Source organism: Salmo salar, chromosome ssa15 (genome assembly GCF_905237065.1).
Source record: "Salmo salar chromosome ssa15, Ssal_v3.1, whole genome shotgun sequence".
NCBI classification, from domain to species: Eukaryota; Metazoa; Chordata; class Actinopteri; order Salmoniformes; family Salmonidae; genus Salmo; species Salmo salar.
In genome coordinates, this window is record NC_059456.1 from 53,914,951 (window position 1) to 53,938,297 (window position 23,347).

At 44.9% G+C, this 23,347-nt stretch overlaps 2 protein-coding genes across 7 annotated transcripts in view; one reads left to right on the top strand and one right to left on the bottom strand.

Annotated features, from left to right (window-relative positions):
• LOC106571562 (mitogen-activated protein kinase-binding protein 1) overlaps positions 1-13,701 on the top strand; it is a 48,083-nt gene extending 34,382 nt beyond the window's left edge. Inside the window, exons 22-32 of one of the 3 annotated variants that reach the window (XM_045695869.1) lie at positions 1,064-1,209; positions 1,361-1,500; positions 1,651-1,851; positions 1,951-2,026; positions 2,491-2,637; positions 2,795-2,970; positions 3,784-3,954; positions 4,149-4,257; positions 4,451-4,710; positions 5,006-5,091; positions 12,566-13,701. In XM_045695869.1, coding sequence (XP_045551825.1) covers positions 1,064-1,209; positions 1,361-1,500; positions 1,651-1,851; positions 1,951-2,026; positions 2,491-2,637; positions 2,795-2,970; positions 3,784-3,954; positions 4,149-4,257; positions 4,451-4,710; positions 5,006-5,091; positions 12,566-12,823 — 1,770 coding nt within the window. In that variant the 3' untranslated portion in view covers positions 12,824-13,701. Of the gene's footprint in view, positions 1-1,063; positions 1,210-1,360; positions 1,501-1,650; positions 1,852-1,950; positions 2,027-2,490; positions 2,638-2,794; positions 2,971-3,273; positions 3,955-4,148; positions 4,258-4,450; positions 4,711-5,005; positions 5,092-12,565 lie in introns of all 3 variants that reach the window. The other 2 variants (XM_014144748.2, XM_045695868.1) reach the window with 2 other exon arrangements.
• Position 13,702: 1 nt separating this feature from the next.
• Positions 13,703-18,864, bottom strand: LOC106571560 (galectin-3). 4 transcript variants are annotated; one of them, XM_014144742.2, is made up of 6 exons: positions 18,779-18,864; positions 17,193-17,203; positions 16,294-16,929; positions 15,952-16,040; positions 15,486-15,657; positions 13,703-14,583 (listed from the first exon to the last, which is right to left on the bottom strand). In XM_014144742.2, exons 2-6 carry the CDS (start codon positions 17,196-17,198, stop codon positions 14,425-14,427), a joined length of 1,062 nt encoding a protein of 353 aa, XP_014000217.1. In that variant the 5' UTR covers positions 17,199-17,203; positions 18,779-18,864; the 3' UTR covers positions 13,703-14,424. The 4 variants fall into 4 exon arrangements, with proteins under 4 accessions (XP_014000217.1, XP_014000216.1, XP_045551826.1 ...); XM_014144741.2 differs by having other exon boundaries at positions 16,294-16,977; XM_045695870.1 differs by having other exon boundaries at positions 17,193-17,282; positions 18,779-18,856.
• Positions 18,865-23,347: the final 4,483 nt, after the last annotated feature.

A 23,347-nucleotide genomic window follows, 5' to 3' on the forward strand; every position in this document is an offset into this window, starting at 1 on the left:
TCTCGGTTGAGTGACCGGTCTTGAAGCCTTACTGGTTAGGGTCAAGAAGATCGTTCTGAGAGAGACAACGATGAAGTTGATCAGAGACAGAACCCTCAAGTGTTTTGGAAAGACAAGAAAGAAGGTATACAGGTCTATGGTTTTTGACGTTAAATGTGTTGGTTTCTTGAGGAGGGGAGTAACTCGGGCCATTTTGAAGTCAGAGGTGATGCAGCCAGTGGTCAGGGATGAGTTGATGAGGGAAGTGAAGAATGGGAGAAGGTCTCCAGAGATGGTCTGGAGAACGGAGTAGGGAATGGGTTCGAGCCTGCAGGTTGTTGGGCAGCCAGACCTCACAAGTCGACTGGATAGAGAGGGGAGAAAGAGGTCCAGCCTTAGGGTAGTTCTCTGTGTGAGACCAGTGGACTCAATAGGCTTAGTGAATGAGTAGTGGATATCTTCAACCTTTTTTTCAGTGTGGTTAACAAAGTCTTCCACAGAGAGGGAGGGGGTGGAAGATTAAGGAGGGAGGAGAAGGTGGAAAAGAGTTAGAAGCAGACGCTTGACATTTAAAGTGGCTTTAGCAGGGGATACAAAGGAAGAGAAGGTAGAGAGGAGGGAGTAAAAGGATGATAGGTCCTCCGGAAGTTTAGTTTTCCTCCATTTTTGCTCAGATATCATATTAAAAACTGCAAACATTTCTCTCCACCCTATGGTAAAATGTGTAGAATTGCAGGAAGTTAGCTGTAAAACAGCTCGTTTTCCTCTCCACCCCATGGCAAAATGAGTAGAATTTCAGTAAATTAGTTAGACATTTTTTAAATCTTCTCTCCGCCCCATGGCAAAATGTGTAGAATATCTGTCAAGAGTGGGGCCACTAAAATGTTTTGCTCGCAATGTGGGGGTTGGGGGGGTATGGACGTGGGTAGGCAGGCAGATATTTGGTTGCCCCCCACCCCCATCAAAGTTGCCCATCCCTGACCGATAGCTAATAGATTAGTAAAAGATTATAGACAGCTACGTAGATGGACTTGAATTTGGTTTTCTCCAACCCTAATTCTCCTCTGTTCTGTGGTATAAGCAGGACTTGGAGGAGCGGGTTAAGAGACGTCACTATGCTGCCTGGCTGACCCCTAACCCCAACCCTGACTCTGACCTGGGCTCCCAGGGGTCTGATGGACGTGTGCTGTACCCCGAGGGTAGCGATTACGCTGCCAGACGACGGGGCAGGTACACTATGTTTAGACACACACACACACACCACTTCGACCTTCAATTTTTCCTTTCATGTTTCTCTTTATCTATCAACTTTCTGTCTCTCTCTTCTTTTTGTCTTCTCACTGTTCATTCCTTCTTTCTCCCCTATCCCCCCCTCTCTCAGTGATTACCTGGTGAAGGAGTCGCCCTGCAGCCTGAGTAGGGGGAACCGTGGGCCGGAGTGCCAGGACAGCCAGAGCCCAGACAGTGCCTGTTCTGTGGGCTATGGGAGTAGAGAGCTTACTCCTGACCCGGATCATGGTGGTAAGAATACATACATAACATAACATAACATAACATAACATAACATAACATAACATAACATAACATAACATAACATAACATAACATAACATAACATAACATAACATAACATAACATAACATAACATACATCCTTTGACTTCTCCTCCCAGACTCTGAGGGCACAGCAGAGCCTCTAAGCTCAGATGAGGACAGTTCTGACCTGGAGGAGGAGGAAGAGGAGGAGGAGAGGAAGATGGAAGTGTCTAGTATGGATGAGGCGATGAGGAAAGTCTCTGACCCTCTAGAAGACAGTCACCATCAGGCCTTCCTCAGACACCACTTTGAAACACTGGCTGAGCCCAGCAATATGGGTAAGAGAGGACACATTCCAACTTTGCACATGAAGGTGACATTCCACCCATAAACTGTTGTACAGGTACACATTACAATGATTTGACTGTAATTATCAGCCTCCCCAGAAGAGCGCAGCAGAGCTCCCAGCATCAGTATGTCAGCGCGATTCCTGGCCAGAGGCTCCTACAACAGGTAATAGAGCTCGCTAGCTTGTAGTCATAAAAAAAAAACTAAATGAGTTAGCATTTTCTACCTCTGGTTCGTTGGCCATTCCTATGGGGTAAATGAATGGGGAAAGAATGGGGTTTTGGGATAAAAGGCGAAAATGAGGTCTGCGTTGATTTTATACGGTAATATCAGTCAGTCAACATCACCTTCATGAATTAGGAAACCTTTAAGTGCTTGTTTTGATTCCATAAATGCTTCTAAATGCTCAAAAAGGTATATTAACTGATTTAGATCATAGAACAAAAATCTCCTAAGTCTGTGATCCCTACCAGGGATCCTAAAGACTTTTACACACATGCATATGGAAGCCCATTTATACTTTCACATGTACGCAACACCAACAAAACTTTTTTTTAATTGTCTAGAGTTGCTTTCACCCTGTCTAGTACAGGACTGTACACTGTAACCAGGTGATGTCCTCTCTGCAGGAGAACCCCTCTGTTTTCCAATGCCCATGAGAGGGAGCAGGGGCCCTTGGTGTCCAAAGTGAGGCCACTGATGGAGGGGGGCCAGGGGAAGGGCCACGAAGACGGGGAGAGGCCCATGACCCCTGCGAGAGGGCAGGAGGGGACAAAGTGAGTAGCTTTAGAGAGGGGGGGACTAAGTCATTTGTGAGAAATATTTGCAAGTAAAAATATTATTTTATCATATATTTGTGAAAAATGTGATTTGATTGATTGATTGATTGATTGATTGATTGATTGATTGATGAAGCTTCCCTCCCTGTGTCAGACTGGAGGTGTGTGCTCCAGAAAGGGGCACCGTGCTGCGTTCCCATCCCCAGAAGAAGAGGCCTCTTGGGGCTCATCTGTGGAGGATGTCAAGCCCTCTGGCCAGAGCTCCAACCCTGCTGGACAGAGCAGCTGGACTACAGAAGACCCAGTCTGTACAGAACCTGGCCACAGAGGGTGAGTTGCTCAGTGCCACTGATGTTCAGTACAGCACACAGTACAGCACATACATTATAATACTGTACATATTAATAATCTAACCTCAGAGGGGGAGTACAGCACAAGCCACATGATCTCAAAACAAGTTTGATGGCTTGTCAGTAAACACCTGTCTACCTATATACATGTGACATTTAAAAAAATAGTTTACATTACATTGGTTGTCTAATTGACAGTAAGCAGCATTCTTTTTTTTCTTCTATCCTCTCTACTGTCTCATGACCCTTCCCATGACCCTGGACCTGCCCCCACCCCCCATAGTCCCCCGCTCCCTAAACCCCTCCAGTGGTAGAGGAGAGATGTGCCCTCGCCCCCAGCACCTCCCCTTCGATACACACCCTTCCAAAGCCCACTTCTGCCTCCCTTCTCCCTCCTCTACCTCTCCTCCCCCCCCCCTTGTCTCCTGCCTGCCCTCGGAAATCCCCAAGCTCAGATCCCCCTGCGACTACATGAGTCCCACCACCAGCTCCATGGCCAAGACCAGCCACTCTGCATCCCTGGCAGAGGGCTTCCATCTGGGCTTACTGTCCTGCCATGCTTCCCTAACACCACAAGGCCTGGAGGATGGTAGTGGAGGGAGTAGAAACACACCTAACAGCCCCAAGAGCAGGAAGCCTTTTTGTGGGCTACTGGAGGCTGAACCACCCCGCCTCACTTCCTCCTCTCCTTGTTTCCCCTCTTCCCACTCTCTCTGTTCCCGCTCCTCTTCTCTCTCTTCCCCTTCTCCCTGTCCTCTCCCTGGCCCCTCCCCTTCTCCTCCATGTGCGACAGTCTCGCCCAATCCCAGCTTGGCGTTGCCCCTGAGCACCCAGCCCTCCCGCATTCCCCTGCCCAGCAAACAGTCACTCAGCCCTCGGTGCAGCCTCTGCCCGGAGACCAAACCTCAACCTGATTGGACTGTTTCCCCGACGAGAGACCTTGCCCTCGGGAAACAACACCAAAGTAAGCCAGAATTATTTTTGTAAAGTTTCAAGGTTATTAGAGGACATCATTACAATGCAAGTATGAAATTAGATATTTTTTACATATTGTATTGATTATGTTATAGATACTGAAAAGTGTTGATTAAAGGAATGTTTAGTAAATTTAATGTAAGGCATTGATACTAATCAACCTGGGGCTGTCTGTCTTTGCAGCCTTCGGTAAACGCCTCTCCCTGACTACGGCCCAGATGCAAGGGCTTCTGGGTAACGTCCAGCTGGTGTCCGTCTCACCTACCTCACTTCCTATAAAGCACTCAGAGAGGTAAACTGTAGTCTATTTACTTAGGATACACTCAAATGGCACCCGTTTCTTCATAGTGCAGTATGTTTGGCTAGAAAACAAAGTATTAAAATATTTGGTGACTAAGGTGTCGTTTGAGACGGAGCCCCCTAATACAACAATACATTCCAAACACTCAAAGTTTCCTCGTGAAACCTTTCCTTTCCATTCTCAGTGCTCCAAATTTGGAGGAGGCGGTGTGCAGAGAGCCCCTTCTAGTGTCGGTCCAGGCCAACGCCTTGACCTCTGACCCCCAGCCAGGTCTGAATCAACGCAGACGCTCCTCTATCATCCTCACCGCCACTCTTCCTCTCCATCACTCCATCTCTCTACCTCCGCTTCATCCTTCTCTTCATCAAAAGTGTCTGTGCGCTTTCTGGCCTGTTTGTCCATCTATTTCTGTCCCTTCCTACTGTCAACACTGCTGCCTGAATGGTGAGTCAGCTTAATGCCTTCAGCTTTCAAACCTTCCTTTTGCCTATTTGTATGTGCTGTTTGTCTCGAATTTACTAACTCACATTTTTCACAGACTAAAAGCATATACCAATGCATCCATAACATGTTACCTTTTGGGTGTGTTGTATTAGCTCTGTACCTACCCATTATGTGTGTGTGTGTGTGTGTGGGTGTGTGTGTGTGTGTGTTGTACTGTAGCATGTTTTTGTTTGTGTTTACTACTCTCAGCCCCTCAATGATTATGAGACACCAGAATGTATGTTTTCTACCACAGATCCCGCTGTCACTGTGGAAATCTGTAGACAGGCTATAGCAGAGCTGCACAACAGTGTGAGGAGAGCCACCCAGCTCTATACTACGGTCAGTCTGGTGTGTGTGTTTGGTTTTACTATCCTTGTAGGGACCAGAAGTCCTCACAAGGAAAATTCAAACAAGTGGGGACTTTTATCCGGTCCCCACCAGGATAAACGCTATTTTAGACTTAGGGGTTAGGGTTACAATTAGGGCTAGGGTTACAATTAAGGTTAGGTAAGGGTTATATTTAGGGTTAGGGTTAAGTTCAGGGTTGGGTTATGGGTTAGGGAAAATGGGATTTTGAATAGGAATCAATTGTTTGGTCCCCACAAGGATTGTAAAACAAATGTGTGTCCAGATCCGTGTCCCGGAAGAATGGCGCCGGAGGAGATGGCTGCTGTTTTACAGGCTCCTAACCAATTGTGCTACTGTGTGTGTTTATTGTGTACATAATGTTTCTGCCACCATTTCTTATGACCGAAAAGAGCTTCTGGGTATCAGAACAGCGATTACTCACCTCAAACTGGACAAAGATATTTTCATTAACGAGTCGGACACGAAGGATTTACTCCAGATTCCCGACCAGGCCCAAATCCCCGTCATTCACAGGAAGAGAAGACGGCGATACAGGGGACGCAGTTCTGGGTGCCTTGTGAGAATTTGTCGGCGAGTGGGTAACCCACCTCTTCCATCCGTCCTATTGGCCAACATGAAATCATTGGAGAATAAACTGGATGAGCTCCCTTCAAGACTATCCTACGAACGGGACATTAAAAACTGTAATATCTTACGTTTCACTGAGTCGTGGCTGAACGACAACATGGATAATATACAACTGGCTGGGTTTTCTGTGCATCGGTAAGATAGAACAGCTGCCTCCGGTAAGACAAGGGGCGGCGGTCTGTGTCTATTTGTAAATAACAGCTGGTGTGCGAAATCAAATATTAAGGACGTCTCAAGGTTTTGCTCGCCTGAGGTAGAGTATCTCATGATAAGCTGTAAACCACATTATTTACCAAGAGTTTTCATCTATATTTTTCGTAGCTATCTGTTTACCACCACAAACCGATGCTGGAACTAAGACCGCACTCAACGAGTTGTATAAAGCCATAAGCGATCAACAAAATGCTCATCCAGAGGCTGTACTTCTAGTGGCTTGGGACTTTAATGCAGGGAAACTTAAATCTGTTTTACCTCATTTCTACCAGCATGTTACATGTGCAACAAGAGGGGAAAAAAACTGTAGACCAGTGGTTCTCAACTGGTTTTGCTTGGGGACCCAAAATTGACAATGACAATTGAGTCGCTACCCAATATTATGGACTGTATGAATAGTTTCACAACCTTCAAAAGTTTTTTTTATAGGTGTAAGTTTTTAACCAGTTCAATAAAATATAATATGAATGTCAGAATTAATTAACATACTGAACAATAACTAATTGACCTGTTTGTTTATTTATTGTGTGTGCGTGTGTGTGTGGCTTGTCAGTGGGAAAATGGGGGGTGTTTCTTAAGTTTGATAAGTTTATTGAAGTCTGGGGTGATGGTTGACAGGCCAACTTCGAGGTCATGCTGGCTGTCCAGTTTATTTCTGCTTTTAGTTTTCAGCATGGCCATAGCAGCGAAGCCCCTTTCACACAGATAGGTAGTGCTGAACGGTAGCATGATTCTGATTGCATGACAGGCGAGAGCAGGACACTCTCCCACTAAGCTGCACCCAAACTTTGGCAGTGTCATTTCCAGGAAGCGCATGCTCAGTCTTTTGTAAAATGACAGCTCCACCAGCTGATCATCTTCGTTGCTTGGCAACGGGACGCTTCCCATATCCACTCGAAAGGGGTCCAGTATCCAGTCGTCTTGTCTTCTGTTCTCCTCCGGGAAGTAGTCGCAAAACTTTCCCGCAGCTTAACAAGATGCTGTTTAACAGGTTTTTTCAGTGTGTTGCCGTGCGCTTTGTTGATCAGATTCTGAATCTCAGAATCAGCATTGAGAAACATGTTAATCCTCCCTTTAGAAACATGATTTGCCCAAATGGTGAGCTTCATCTTGAAGGCATCCACTTTGTCCCTCTGTTCAAATCGATTGTGCCCCCGTCCCTTTCTTTGACACATTGTGCGAATTCAGATGATCAAACATATCCGGCAGGTAGGCAGCGGACCTATGCATGATAAAGCACCTGCTCGTGCTCGCTCCCCATATCCCTTTAGAAGGTCTGGAAACACCTGCTTTTCGTGGAACTCTTTTTGATATAGTTGACACACTTGATCACATCCTGGAGAGTGGCGTGGAGCTCAGGCACCATGTCCTTCGCTGCCAATGCCTCCTGTGTAGGAAGCAGGGGTTCCACGTCGCACTCGGTGCTCTCTCCAGGATCCGCTTTACTACTCCGGAGTGCTTTCCCTTCATAATAGCTGCCCCATCAGTGGTCACACCGACGCACCCATCCCAGGCCAGTCCCACGAAGCCCAGGTACATATCCATTGTGTTAAAGACAGACTCTGCAGTGGTAGTGGTGTGCAAATCAGCACTAAAAAGGAACTGCTCCTTGAAGTTATTATCCCAGACATGTCTGACATAGACCATTAGAATTGCATGGTTAGCCACCACACCTGTGGATTCATAAAGCTGCAGTGTGTAATGACCATTTGCACCGATGCGCTCTGATGTCTGGCGTTATGTCCTCAGATATGTCCTGGATTCTCCTCCTCACGGTGTCATTGGATAGGGGTGTGGTTTTAAGTTTGTTGGCGACTGACTCTCCCAAGATTTCAGTGCACGTATCATTCGCAGCAGGGAGTATGAGATCCTCTGCGCTGGTGTGGGCTTTTTTTGCACTTAGCAATACGCTGGGCCACAAGGTATGATGCGCGAAGTACCTTTTCTTGTACCTTGCATACGTTCTTCAATGAATCTCCATATATTGACATTTTTTTTTGTCTGCTGTCTTATCTTTGTGGCTTGGATGCTTGGTGTCCAGATGCCTTTTCATTTTGGAGGGTTTCATGCTCACATTAGCTAACAGCTCGTTGCATAGGACGCACAGCGGTCTAAATTCACCCTGCCTGTCTTCTATACAGTGGGGGGAAAAAGTATTTGATCCCCTGCTGATTTTGTACGTTTGCACACTGACAAAGAAAGGATCAGTCTATCATTTTAATGGTAGGTTTATTTGAACAGTGAGAGACAGAATAACAACAAAAATATCCAGAAAATCGCATGTCAAAAATGTTATAAATTGATTTGCATTTTTATGAGGGTAATAAGTATTTGACCCCCTCTCAATCAGAAAGATTTCTGGCTCCCAGGTGTCTTTTATACAGGTAATGAGCTGAGATTAGGAGCACACTCTTAAAGGGAGTGCTCCTAACCACAGCTTGTTACCTGTAAAAAAGACACCTGTCCACAGAAGCAGTCAATCAATCAGATTCCAAACTCTCCACCATGGCCAAGACCAAAGAGCTCTCCAAGGATGTCAGGGACAATATCGTAGACCTACACAAGGCCGGAATGGGCTACAAGACCATCGCCAATCAGCTTGGTGAGAAGGTGACAACATTTGGTGCGATTATTCGCAAATGGAAGAAACACAAAAGAACTGTCAATATCCCTCGGCCTGGGGTTCCATGCAAGATCTCACCTCGTGGAGTTGCAATGATCATGAGAACGGTGAGGAATCAGCCCAGATCTACATGGGAGGATATTGTCAATGATCTCAAGGCAGCTGGGACCATAGTCACCAAGAAAACAATTGGTAACACACTACGCCGTGAAGGACTGAAATCCTGCAGCGCCCGCAAGGTCCCCCTGCTCAAGAATACATATACATGCACATCTGAAGTTTGCCAATGAACATCTGAATGACTCGGAGGACAACTGGGTGAAAGTGTTGTGGTCAGATGAGACCAAAATGGAGCTCTTTGACATCAACTCAACTCGCTGTGTTTGGAGGAGGAGGAATGCTGCCTATGACCCCAAGAACACCATCTCCACCGTCAAACATGGAGGTGGAAACATTATGCTTTGGGGGTGTTTTTCTGCTAAGGGGACAGGACAACTTCACCGCATCAAATGGACGATGGACGGGGCCATGTACCGTCAAATCTTGGGTGAGAACCTCCTTCCCTCAGCCAGGGCATTGAAAATGGGTCGTGGATGGGTATTCCAGCATGACAATGACCCAAAACATACAGCCAAGGCAACAAAGGAGTGGCTCAAGAAGAAGCACATTAAGGTCCTGGAGTGGCCTAGCCAGTCTCCAGACCTTAATCCCATAGAAAATCTGTGGAGGGAGCTGAAGGTTCGATTTGCCAAACGTCAGCCTCGAAACTTTAATGCCTTGGAGAAGATCTGCAAAGAGATGTGTGCAAAACTGGTGGCCAACTACAAAAAACGTCTGACCTCTGTGATTGCCAACAAGGGTTTTGCCACCAAGTACTAAGTCATGTTTTGCAGAGGGGTCAAATACTTATTTCCCTCATTAAAATGCAAATAATTTTATAACATTTTTGACATGCGTTTTTCTGGATTTTTTGTTGTTGTTGTTCTGTCTCTCACTGTTCAAATAAACAAACCATTAAAATTATAGACTGATCATTTCTTTGTAAGTGGGCAAACGTACGAAATCAGCAGGGGATCAAATACTGTATATGTAAAACCCCATTTGAAGTCAGTGGTAGTATTTTCTCTTCTTGAAAGGGACCGGGTTGTCTGCCTGGTTGTTGACATTGGAAGCAGCAGTAGATGAAGAAAAAGCTGCACGTTTAAAAAAAACTTGTCCATGATTTTACTCCGACAGCTAGCCTACATGACATAAGTGACAGCTAACTATCCACATGTGCAATGCCTGCACATCTGCATTGTTAGCTGTCAACCAAGCTAGCTGTCCAAAAATATCTGTATTATCTGATTGGACGTGTCACATTTAAAACAAAACAATGTTGCAGAATGACATTTTTATTGTATCAGTGTGTGCGTGTGGGGTGAGAACATTATTGTATTGGTCAGTGAGTATGTTCAGCGTGAAAACCCTCTTGAGTCCGAACGTAGCTAGCCATTTCATTACTGCGGATGCGCTGCACGTGTAAAGTCAGCAACAATAAGCCATGCACTGCACGCACGCCTGTATATAGCGGTAACGTTGTGTAAAGTCAGTTGCGACTCCCCCCCCAGTTGAAAATCACTGCTCTAGACAACCTTTACTCCACACACAGAGACGCATACAGAGTTCTCCCACGCCCTCCATTCGCCAAGTCTGAACATAATTCTACGGCCTGATTCCTGCTTACAAGCAAAAACTAAAACAGGAAGTACCAGTGACTCGCTCAATACGGAAGGGGTCAGATGATGCAGATGCTAAGCTACAGGACTGTTTTGCTAGCACAGACTGGAAAATGTTCCGGGACTCATCCGATGGCATTGAGGAGTATACCACATCAGTCACCGGCTTCATCAATAAGTGCATTGATGACGTTGTCCCCACAGTGACCATACGTACATTCCCCAGGCAGAAGCAATGGATTACAGGCAACATCTGCACTGAGCTAAAGGGTTGAGCTACCGCTTTCAAGGAGCGGACTCTAACCCGGACGCTTATAAGAAATCCCGCTATGCAATCAGATGAACCATGAAACAGGCAAAGCATAAATACAGGACTACGATTGAATCCTACTACACCGGCTCCAACGCTCGTCGGATGTGGCAGGGCTTGCAAACTATTACGGACTACAAAGGGATGCCCAGCCACGAGCTGCGGAGTGACACAAGCCTACCAGACAAGCTAAATTAATTCTATGTGCGCTTCGAGGCAAGCAACACTGAAGCATGCATGGGAGCACCAGCTGTTCCGGACAACTGTGTGATCATGCTCGCCATAGCAGATGTGAGTAAGACCTTTAAACAGGTCAACATTCACAAGGCCGCAGGGCCAGACGGATTACCAGCACGTGTACTCCGAGCATTCGCTGACCATCTGGCAAGTGTCTTCCCTGACATTTTCAACCTGTCCCTGGCTGAGTCTGTAATGCCTACATGTTTCAAGCAGACCACCATAGTCCCTGTGCCCAAGAACACCAAGGTAACCTGCCTAAATGACTACCGACCTTTACGTCTGTAGCCTGAAGTGCTTTGAAAGGCTGGTCATGGCTCACATCAACACCATCATCCCAGAAACCCTAGACCCACTCCAATTTGCATACCGCCCCAACAGATCCACAGATGACGCAATCTCTATTGCACTCAACACTGCCCTTTCCCACCTGGACAAAAGGAACACTTACGTCAGAAGGCTGTTCATTTACTACAGCTCAGCATTCAACACCATATGCCCTCAAAGCTCATCACTAAGCTAAGGACTCTGGGGCTGAACACATCCCTCTGCAACTGGATCCTGGACTTCCTGACGGGCTGCCCCCAGGTGGTAAGGGTAGGGAACAACACATCTGCCATGCTGATCCTCAACGCGGGGGCCCCTTAGGGGTGCGTGCTTAGTCCCCTCCTGTACTCGTTCACCCATGACTGCGTGGCCTAGCACGACTCCAACACCCTCTTTTAAGTTTTCCGTCAACACAACGGTGGTAGGCCTGATCATCAACGACAATGAGAGCCTATATGGAGGAGGTCAATGACCAGAAAGTGTGGTGCCAGGACAACAACCTTTCCCTCAACATGATCAGGACAAAAGAGATGATTTGTATACAACAGGAAAAGGAGGGCCGAGCATTCCCCCATTCTCCAAATCACCAACAAACTAACATGGTCCAAACACACCAAGACAGTCGTGAAGAGGGCACAACTATTTCCCCTCAGGAGACTGAAAAGATTTGGCATGGGTCCTCAGATCCTCAAAACGTTCTACAGCTGCACCATCGAGAGCATCCTGACTGGTTGCATCACTGCCTGGTATGGCAACTGCTCGGCCTCCGAACTCAAGGCATTACAGAGGGTAGTGCGTACGGCCCAGTACATCACTGGGGCCAAGACTTCTGCCATCCAGGACCTCTATACCAGGCAGTGTCAGAGGAAGGCCCTAAAAATTGCCAAAGATGCCAGTCACCCTAGTCATAGACTGTTCTCTCTGCTACCGCACGGCAAGCGGTACCGGAGCGCCAAGTCTAGGTCCAAAAGGCTTCTTAACAGCTTCTACCCCCAAACCATAAGACTCCCGAACAGCTAATCAAATGGCTGCCCAGACTTTTTGCATTGTCCCCCGCCACCCCCTCTCTTAAGCTGCTGCTACTCTCTGGTTATCTATGCATAGTCACTTTACCCCTACCTACATGTACATATTACCTCGACTAACCTGTACCCACGCACATTGACTCGGGAACCGGTACCCCTTGTATATAGCCTCTTTATTGTTGCTTTTTTATTTTTGTACTTTTATTTAGTAAATATTTTTCTTAAAACTGCATTGTTGGTTAAGGGCTTGTAAGTAAGCATTTCACTGTAAAGTCTACACCTGTTGTATTCGGCGTGTGGGTGTGCATCTGTGTGTGTTTATACCTTGTGTATTTACAGTAAAGTATGTCATGTTTCTCTCCAGGTGCTGAGCAGTGGGTCAGAGGTTAATGCAGAGCAGCAGGAGATGGAGACGGTTCTGTTTGAGGCTCTGGGAACAGTGAAGACTGAACTAGACTCCCTCCCTCACCTTGTACATAGAAGTAAAGGGCTCAGGGGGGAGGTAGCAATGAGAGGGGAGGTAGGGGTCAAAGGTGAGGGGGACAGGACATTGGCTCTCCTGCAGCAGTATTCTGAGCTCTTACTAAAGTCAGTGGAGAAGAGACTGGACAACAAGATCTAAAAAGGATACATACACAGAAGATGCATACAAGCAGACATGTATATGAATTAAATGCATATTACACATATGAAAATACACACAGACAGGAATCGCTCGGTAATCAACAAATCATAAGGACAATGAGAACCAGACACTTCCTCATAGAAAGGTTAATAAAATTGCAAAAAGAAAACATTAAATAGAGTGACGATAGACAAATTGGTTAAGAATGAATTACATTTAAGATTCTCATGTGTACTTTTAAAAATGTCTTGTGTGTATTTCTTTTATATGACTCAGTATTATTGCAACGTTGAGGAAGAACTTGTAAGCAATTGTTTCACTGTACTTTTTACACCTGCTTTATCCTTGCACGTAACAAATAAACTCTGATTAGATTTTTATTTGATTTTGAATGGATGTAGGGATTAATGAAGGGAGTAATGATGATGGGAATGAATGAATGAAGGAAGGAAGGAAGGAAGGAAGGAAGGAAAATGAATGAATGCTGGGACTGCACTGTGGGCGAATGTCATGTCCTATCCACTGTTGAGGGGAGAAAATGACATGGGTTTTCCCTAAGAAAATAGTGGCCATAAATCCTTTATGCCTGTTTTATCCTTTTAACTGAATTCTCCAAAAAAATGTAGCTTGCACGGCAAGGGTAGACATGTTTACATTCACTGTAATTGTGCAATGGCACTGACTTTTCTCAATGATCATACTGTTTGTCTTACTCTACCTGTTTTTGAATCTATGCTTAATTTCCCCTGGTTTCATTGTGAGTGTTGTGTGTGTGTGAATGTGATTTTGTTTGTGTGCGTTGAGTTGATTGTCAAGCCTGTCTTGATATTGCAGTTGTATGAGAGGTCTGATACAATAAAATATTTAAAATGTAACTTCATTCAATTTAATGGTTTTATTTCATACAAATTTACATTTACATTTTAGTCATTTAGCAGGTGCTCTTATCCAGAGCGACTTACAGTAGTGAGTGCATACCTTTTCATACTTTTTTACCATACTGATCCCCCATGGGAATTGAACCCACAACCCTGGTGTTGCAAGCGCCATGCTCTACCAACTTATTTTCTTATTTACAGTGGCAAAAGTTAACCCAGCTGGTTGGATTCTAAAACGCTGAATCCTCTCCTATAGAGACGTTCTGTAACTACGGATATCTTTAGTCAGTTCAAAGTCATAAAGTATGTTGATTTACATTTTAGTCATTTAGCAGACGCTCTTATCCAGAGCGACTTACAGTAGTGAATACATGCATTTCATAATTTTTTTTTCTCCGTACTGGTCCCCCGTGGGAATCGAACCCACAACCCTGGCGTTGCAAACACCATGCTCTACCAACTGAGCCACACGGGACCGGGATTTATATAGACATTCAACAGAAAATAGTTATATGAAATATAAGAATTACAATTAAATGGCATTGTTGAATCCTTAGGCCTTTAACATTACACACATTTGCAGATGGAGTGTTTGTTAGTGGGAATTAATGTGGTTTAAGTGTACAGCTCATCATTGTAAAACAGGTGCAAAGACAAATGCAGATTGATGCCATGTTATGCATGTAGCCTATGCTGGGTGTTATATACTGTATATTGATGTCAAGGTATTGTGTCTACGTTGACGTAGGTGAGGATGACATCATGGAGGATGTTGATGCGATCGATCTGGTTGAGTTCTCTGACGCGGTGTTTGAACTCAAACAGCTGAGCTCCGTTCAAGGCCACCTTGAACTCCCCTGACGTAACCAGAATCTTCATCTGAAAGGAAAGACGAACACTCTTAAAGATGCGCTGTGCAGAAATCACTCCGTCAGTTCCTGGTTGCTAAAATTCGAATAGTTTGCCTAATTTCAGTTTGTGACAAAACAAGCAAGTATAGTGTAGAGAATCATTGTACGATCTTAACACAGGAGGCTGCTGAGAGGAGCACGGCTCATTATAATGGCTGGAATGGAACTAATGGAATGGTATCAAACACATGAAAACCATGTGTTTGATGCGTTCGATACCATTCCATTCACTCTGTTCCATTCATTACTATGAGCCGTTCTCCCCAATTCAGGTGCCACTGACCACCTCTGCATCTAAACCACGGTGAAATATCTTTTCAAAAAGCAAAAATATTGTATTTTTTTGAAGCTGCTATACAAAACCAAAGTAGGCCAAAATACAAAAAAAAATCAACTTTAGAACTAAAAGCATAGAAATAGTGCATAGATCTACCGCTTCTGAGACTTGCTTTCAATGAGAATGACAGATCTATAACACATTTGTATGTGAATTTGGTCGGGTTGCCCCAAAAGTGACATGTTGCAGCTTTAAACCAGATTGTCTTTGCAAAATAGCCTGGTTCGATAAAGATCCCTGAAAGGTACATCTGACTACCTCTCGGACACTCAACAGTACATAGACTCTGCATTCAACCAAAGCTTTCACCAGACAGTGCTTCAGAGAGAGGATATCCCACAGTGCTGATCTATAACCTACTTTAGTTACAGTACTTTATCCCTGTACTAACCTTAACTAGTAGAGATCAATAAAAACAACTAACCATCGTTCTACACTTAATAATGATAGTAAACACACTTTTCTATATTCCTTTTATTAGTCAGTACAGTAGGGGCTACAGTTGCACTGCTGTAATGAATATTCCCACTGACCTCGAAGGACTGTCCAGCCATGAAGGGGAAGCCTCCCTGTGTGTGCCTCTCCTCCTTCCCCCAGCGCTCTCCCACCTTGGTGTTCCTCACCACTGCCTGCTTGCCCCCCTCATTGAACCGAGGGTTGAGGTGGAAGGTGATGTCTTTACCTCGCAGGAAGTTGACTGTGAACCTGGAGGGGGATACAACCAAAAAAAAATTACCGAAAAGGATGTTTAATTGCTCAGATTGATAATAGGATAGGTCAAGACATTAGGCAGTGAAAACAAGCCACTGTCATCAGACGAAGGCAGCTGACATGCTCAGAACAATCAACTTTACGAAATGACACGCATGTTAACAGTTGTTCATGTAACATACAAGTGATGTGTAGAGCATCCAAGGCTTACACTGGGTCTCTCAGGGATCTTATTAATCCTAGTAAACAGCAAAGACCATAGTAGACTATGGTAGTTGATGAACTCACTGCTTAGCATTTGGTTTGACCCGGCCCATGATGGTGATCATCATCTTGTCGTAGATGCCTCTTTGTAGGTTCAGGTTGTAGGGCACGCTCTATACACCAACACAACACACTGACATTTAGGATATGGCTCTGACTTCACACCAACACAATTTATTGCACATTTCCTCCTTCCTTCCACATCCACTGTTGTGAAATTGTTAGATTACTTGTTAGATATTACCGCGTGGTCGGAACTAGAAGCACAAGCATTTCGCTACACTCGCATTAACATCTGTTAACCATGTGTATGTGACCAATAACATTTGATTTGGAAACCTCCTTCCCTCCCTCCTTGTCTCTCACCAGTCCAGCTGGTGTCGGATTCCACTGTGGAGCAGGTGTGAAGCCATCTGTGTCCTGACCAGGGCCTAATGGCCATCCAGACCCTGGGTTAATGCTTGGGCTAAGGCCTGGGACTGGCCACCCTGGGACACTAGGCTGACTGGGGCCCTGGGCCTGGGCTTGAATCAGAGCTGGGCCTTGAGGTTGAAAATGCTGGGGCATAGGCTGGGGTGCAGGCTGAGGCTGGAATTGGAGAGGCTGGGGATGGGGTCCAGGCCAGCATGGCTGGCAGGGATGGGCTGGGGCTGGTTGGGGTGGTTGTGGTTGGGGACCTGGCCAGTTTAGGGATGGAGCTGGGGCTGGTTGGGATGGTTGCGGACCAGGCCAGTTCCAGTTTTGGGTTGGAGCTGGGGCTGGTTGGGATGGCTGTTGCCCAGGCCAGCAGGGGGTGTTGGGCTGCCCAGGAAAACAGGGCATAGGCTGAGGTTGAGCCGGAGCTGGGGCTGGTTGGGATGGTTGTGGACCAGGCCAGCAGGGGGTGCTGGGCTGCCCAGGAAAGCAGGGCATGGCCTGGGGTTGGGTGGGCTGTTGGCCAGGCTGTGTCGACCAGACAAGACCCCCTGGTTGCTTCTGACTGGGCCAGATACCGTTGCTTCCCTGGGGGGTATAACCAGAGGACGGACAGCCACACAAAGCATCAGAGAGCTGGGGGGGGTCAAGATTAATACACACACACACCGTCAAAGATACACACATGCACACTGGCACCAACACTCATGCACACACTCCCATACATACAGACACACAGACACAGAGACTATTTCCACACAATATTTCAAGAATACTGAGACAGTTCCTTTCAGGGATAGTTCTCAGTCGTTAGTTGTCAGTGTAGAGGTTGGAGGAGGTGAGGTACTTACTTCCATAGTATCTGTAAGTAAAGAGAGAACAGCATCACTACGATTTTTTATCTTCATCAGAAACGGAAGCAGTGTTGCAGCCATGGTCCCCTAACAGCAGAAACAAAATCTCTCTAGCAAATCACCACTGTCAGATCATCGGGCATTCAGTTCAAGTTACCAACTGATAGCTCAGAAAAAAGTTTGGAGTTTGGAAACATTCCTTAGTGAATTCAAATTGGCTCACATCTCTGTATTATTGTAGACCAAGTCCCACACTACTCATAGACAGAGTATGAAGGTAGAAGGCCACCCTAAAGACCATTGTAATACTTGGAGGAAATGGACATAATATGGCATCTAATGCATAATAAAGCCCTTTGTAAGGAATGTGTATGGAACTGTGAATCTGTTGTCTGTAATCATTCTGCCACAGTCACACAAGTGACTGTCCTCTCCTCCTGCCACAGCAGATTCCACAGATAGCTACTCACCAATTACATCATAACCTGATTACCTGCCCTCAGACTAGTCTTGTATTTGCTGTGCATTGTCTTTGTCTTATAGACTATAACATGACCGCAAGTATGATATGGATGCGTAGTATAAGATAGGCTACCATCCCATAATAGGCCTCCAAACCATAACTGCAGTCATGCCCAAATAAGTTGATTACCTTTTCTCAGCAGCTACTATAAGAAGCAACAATTCAGTTTAACATATTTGCTTTGTATATTTCTTTGTCATTCAGAATGGGACATTCAAGCCGTAATGTCTTAGAGTTCTTAGTCATATATATATATTATTTTGCTCAGTAGCTACTTTTGAACATTCCATAGATCAGCACAAATATTTATTTACAATAATTAAAACATGTTTTCAAACAGCATGCTGAACATGTCTAATTTCTCTCATTGAAAATGTTGCACAATTCATTTTTCGATTCAGCCAGAATTGATGTTAGTTTCACTCTATATGCCAGGACTTTTCACACTGCAAAAGGTTGGTTTGACAAAGAAGAACTTTTGGACTGCAGCATAGCACACTCTAAAGTGGGATAACATCAACCTTTAGCCCAGGACTAAATTGGCTCGGCTGCAGAGCAGAGCAAGCACCAACTTTTGGGGAGGGCTAACCAAGGTCAGAGATCAGCCATAACTTAATTGGAATATTCCCTCACTAGCCTAGCGGTTAAGCACATTGGCCAGTAACTGAAAGGTCGCTGGTTCAAATCTCTGAGCCGTCAAGGTGGAAAAATCTGCCGTTCTGCCCTTGAGCAATGCAGTTAACCCCCAACATTAAATGCTCCCTGGGCGCTGATGACATGGATGTTGATTAAGGCAGCCCCCCGCACCTCTCTGATTCAGAGGGGTTGGGTTAAATATGGAAAACACATTATGGTTGAATGCATTCAGTTGTGCAACTGACTAGGTATCCCCTTTCCCCTTCGCTGTATCATGAAATATGATTCTGCACAGCTGGAGCTAAACTTTATTTAAAATTGCAACACAGTAAAAAAATAAAAACACGATAAGAGCTCTAAACCAATGGGACAATACAATCTCAAACTCAGTCTCTAGACATAAATGAATACAACGTTACGTTACCTGTTATTCACTGCGCTTCTCAGGTGTAACACTGTAGAACCAGATTGTTGCTGGGTTGTTGAGGTGACAGCTAGACAGCTACAGCAGGAATCCACACACACATATTTATGACCTCCTTTATACCTTCCCTTTTTCATTAGGCCACTCCCAACTCTCCTGGAAGAACCACGCCCGCGGGGAAAGATTCCCTGTCATAAAATCTCCCTTATCAAACTATGTTCTTCAATCTTACTAAAAGCAGATAACTAAACTCAGAAAAAAAAAGAAACGTCCCTTTTTCAGGACCCTGTCTTTTCAAAGATAATTTGTAAAAATCCAAATAACTTCACAGCTCTTCATTGTAAAGGGTTTAAACATTGTTTCCCATGCATGTTCAATGAACCATAGACAATTATTGACGATGCACCTGTGGAACGATCGTTAAGACACTAACAGCTTACAGATAGGCAATTAAGGTCACAGTTATGAAAACTTAGGACACAAGAGAGGCCTTTCTACTGACTCTGAAAAACACCAAAAGAAAGATGCCCAGGGTCCCTGCTCATCAGCGTGAACGTGCATTAGGCATGCTGCAAGGAGGCATGAGGACTGCAGATGTGGCCAGGGCAATAAATTACAATGTCCGTACCGTGAGATGCCTAAGACAGTGCTACAGGGAGACAGGACGGACAGGATCGGTACATCCGAACATCACACCTGCGGGACAGGTACAGGATGGCAACAACAACTGCCCGAGTTACACCAGGAATGTACAATCCCTCCATCAGTGCTCAGACTGTCCGCAATAGGCTGAGAGAGGCTGGACTGAGGGCTTGTAGGCCTGTTGTAAGGCAGGTCCTCACCAGACACCACCGGCAACGACGTCGCCTATGGGCACAAACCCACCGTCGCTGGACCAGACAGGACTGGAAAAAAGTGCTCTTCACTGACGAGTCGCGTTTTTTTCTCAGCAGGGGTGATGGTTGGATTCGCGTTTATCGTTGAAGGAATGAGCGTTACACCGAGGCCTGTAATCTGGAGCGGGATTGATTTGGAGGTGGAGGGTCCGTCATGGTCTGGGGCGGTGTGTCACAGCATCATCGGACTGAGCTTGTTGTCATTGCAGGCAATCTCAACGCTGTGCGTTACAGGGAAGACATCCTCCTCCCTCATGTGGTACCCTTCCTGCAGGCTCATCCTGACATGACCCTCCAGCATGACAATGCCACCAACCATACTGCTCATTCTGTGCGTGATTTCCTGCAAAACAGGAATGTCAGTGTTCTGCCATGGCCATCGAAGAGCCCAGGTCTCAATCCCATTGAGCACGTCTGGGACCTGATGGATCGAAGGGTGAGGGGTAGGGCCATTCTCCACAGAAATGTATAGTATACACTAATAATAGTGTTTAACATGATTTTTGTATGACTACCTCATCTCTGTAGCCCACACATACAACTATCTGTAAGATCCCTCAGTCGAGCAGGGAATTTCTAACACAGATTCAACCACAAAGACCAGGGAGGTTTTCCAATGCCTTGCAAAGAAGGGCACCTTTTGGCAGATGGGTAAAAATGTAAAAAGCAGGCGTTGAATATCCCATTTTTTAACTAGGCAATTCAGTAAAGAACAAATTCTTATTTACAATGACGGCCTACACCAGCCAAGCCCTCCCTTAACCCGGACGACACTGGGCCAATTGTGCGCCGCCCAATGGGACTCCCGGTCACAACCGGTTGTGATACAGCCCGGGATCAAACCAGGGTCTGATAGTGATGGCTCTAGCTCTGACATGCAGTGAATTATGACCACTGCTCCACCCTTTGAGCATGGTGAAGTTATGAATTACACTTTGGATGGCATATCAATACACCCAGTCACTTCAAAAATACAGGTGTCCTTAACTCAGTTGCCGGAGAGGAAGGAAACCGCTCAGTGATTTCACCTTGAGGCCAATGGGGACTTTAAAACAGTTAGAGAGTTTAATGGTTGTGATAGGAGAAAACTGAGGATGGATCAACAACATTGTAGTGACTACACAATACTAACCTAACTGACAGACTGAAAAGAAGGAAGCCTGTACAGAATAAAACATATTCCAAAACATGCATCCTGTTTGCAAAAAGGCACTAAAGTAAAACTGCAAAAAAACATGGAAATGAAATTAACTTTATTTCCTGAATACAAAGTGTTTGGGGCAAATCCATCACGACACATCACTGAGTACCACTATTCATATTTTCAAGCATGGTGGTGTCTGCATCATGTTATGTGTATGCTTGTCTTCGGCATGGACTTGAACGTTTTACTATAAAAAATAAATGGAATAGAGCTAAGCACAGGCGAAATCCTAAAGGAAAACCCAGTTCTGCTTTCCAACAGACACTGGGAGACAAATTCACCTTTCAACAGGACAATAATCTAAAACACAAGGCCAAATATACACGGGAGTTGCTTACCAAAACAACATTGGACGTTCCTGAGTGGCCTTGTAACAGTTTTGACTTAAATCGTCTAGAAAATATTTGTCAAGACTTGAAAATGGCATTCTAGCAATGATCAACAACCAACTTGACAGAGCTTGAAGAATTATTTAAAGAAGAATATGCAAATATTGAATAATCCAGGTGTGCAACGCTCTTACAGACTTACCTAGAAAGACTCACAGTTGTAATCGCTGTCAAAGGTGAATTTTTCTTACACTTTGACATTACAGAGTATTTTGTGTAGATCGTTGACCAAAAAAATGACAATTAAATCTATTTCATTCATACCACTTTGTAACACAACAAAATATGGAAAACGTAATGCGTGAATACTTTCTGACAGCACTGTATATATACACTCAATAACTGACAGGGGGCGCAGTTTCGAAGCAACCATGCCTCAATTTTGGCAGCCCCCCACCAATGAAAAAAATATTTGGGAAGCTATAAAAATGCATTTATTAATGTCTACATTTGTTTTTGCCATGTTTACGCTATTACAGACACCTAATGCATACTTTTAAATTATGTGAGCTAAACATATAAATAAATACAACAATTATATGTAAACATTTTCCTTAACCTGTTGGGGCTAGGGGGCAGTATTTTCACGGCTGGATAAAAAACATACCCGATTTAATCTGGTTACCACTCCTACCCAGTAACTAGAATATGCATATACTTATTATATATGGATAGAAAACACCCTAAAGTTTCTAAAACTGTTTGAATGGTGTCTGTGAGTATAACAGAACTCATTTGGCAGGCAAAACCCTGAGACATTTTCTGACAGGAAGTGGATACCTGATGTGTTGAATTACCTTTAAAGTATAGTTTTTTTTAAGTTCTCATGTAACTGTCCCCACTACAACAACAAAATAGGTTATATAAAAATGTCCCTATAATATCAAAAAAGCACTTCACTGTTGATGCTCTTAAATTGTCATGGGTGTGGCTGGAATGCAAAACCCCTTTTTCGAGAGAGAGAGAGAGAGAGAGAGAGAGAGAGAGAGAGAGAGAGAGAGAGAGAGAGAGAGAGAGAGAGAGAGAGAGAGAGAGAGAGAGAGAGAGAGAGAGAGAGAGAGAGAGAGAGAGAGAGAGAGAGAGAGAGAGAGAGAGAGAGAGAGAGAGAGAGAGAGAGAGAGAGAGAGAGAGAGAGAGAGAGAGAGAGAGAGAGAGAGAGAGAGAGAGAGCACAACACTGACACAATATTGAAATGTTGCCATAGAAACCAGGGAATTTTGTCTGTGTATGGTTATGTTGTATGTGTTTTATGTATACGTGTGTGTGTGTGTGTGCGCGCGTGTGCGCACGTGCGTGTGTGCGCAAGCAAGCGTGCGTGTGTGTGTGTGGGTGTTAGCAGTAACCAATTAATTAGCACAACAGTGCCCATTGTCGTGCATACCCCCGTTTCCAAACGCAACGAACAAAGGGACGGGTTCTGAGTCTGCTGTGGGTAACATGGTTGACTTCATTGCTCAGCAGCCAGTCATGAGACTGTGTCTCACAGACACTAACCAACTCCCTGACATGCCCTGACATGGTCTCTGTGCCAGGGACAGTAATGTCATTACAACAGACAGATACCTCCACTGTGTCAGAGCTGGGCTTGGTTCCCTGCGCAGATAGGGTGAAAAGTCTGTGTCATTACATTGAGTCTGTATCTCAACAGAAGAGGGCCCAGTCTAACAGTTTCCTGGTAACGGTGATGAACATAATCAACTCTGTTGATCCATCTCTCAACGTAAAAGTTATGTCATCGTTATTTCATTGTTATGACAGTGTTATGACAGTGTTAACCCTCCCATAGAAAAGCTATTCTTGGAGATGTTCATTTTAATACCTGAATGAAATCGATAGCTAAAAAATATAAACAATGTTTAATGATTTCTATAATCTCTCAGATTGAGTTTGGTTCCAGGTGTCAATCCTAATCCTTCTCTCCATCCATGATCAGATTATCTGTAGATATTGAAACCCCTTGAAGCACCTATAACATCTGACCACCTCTATGGGAATCTAGCATGGTAACAGCTTTTTGTGCTGTCTTGCTACTTGTATGTTGTCATGCCAAACAATGACCATAGGAGTTGGCAAGACATCG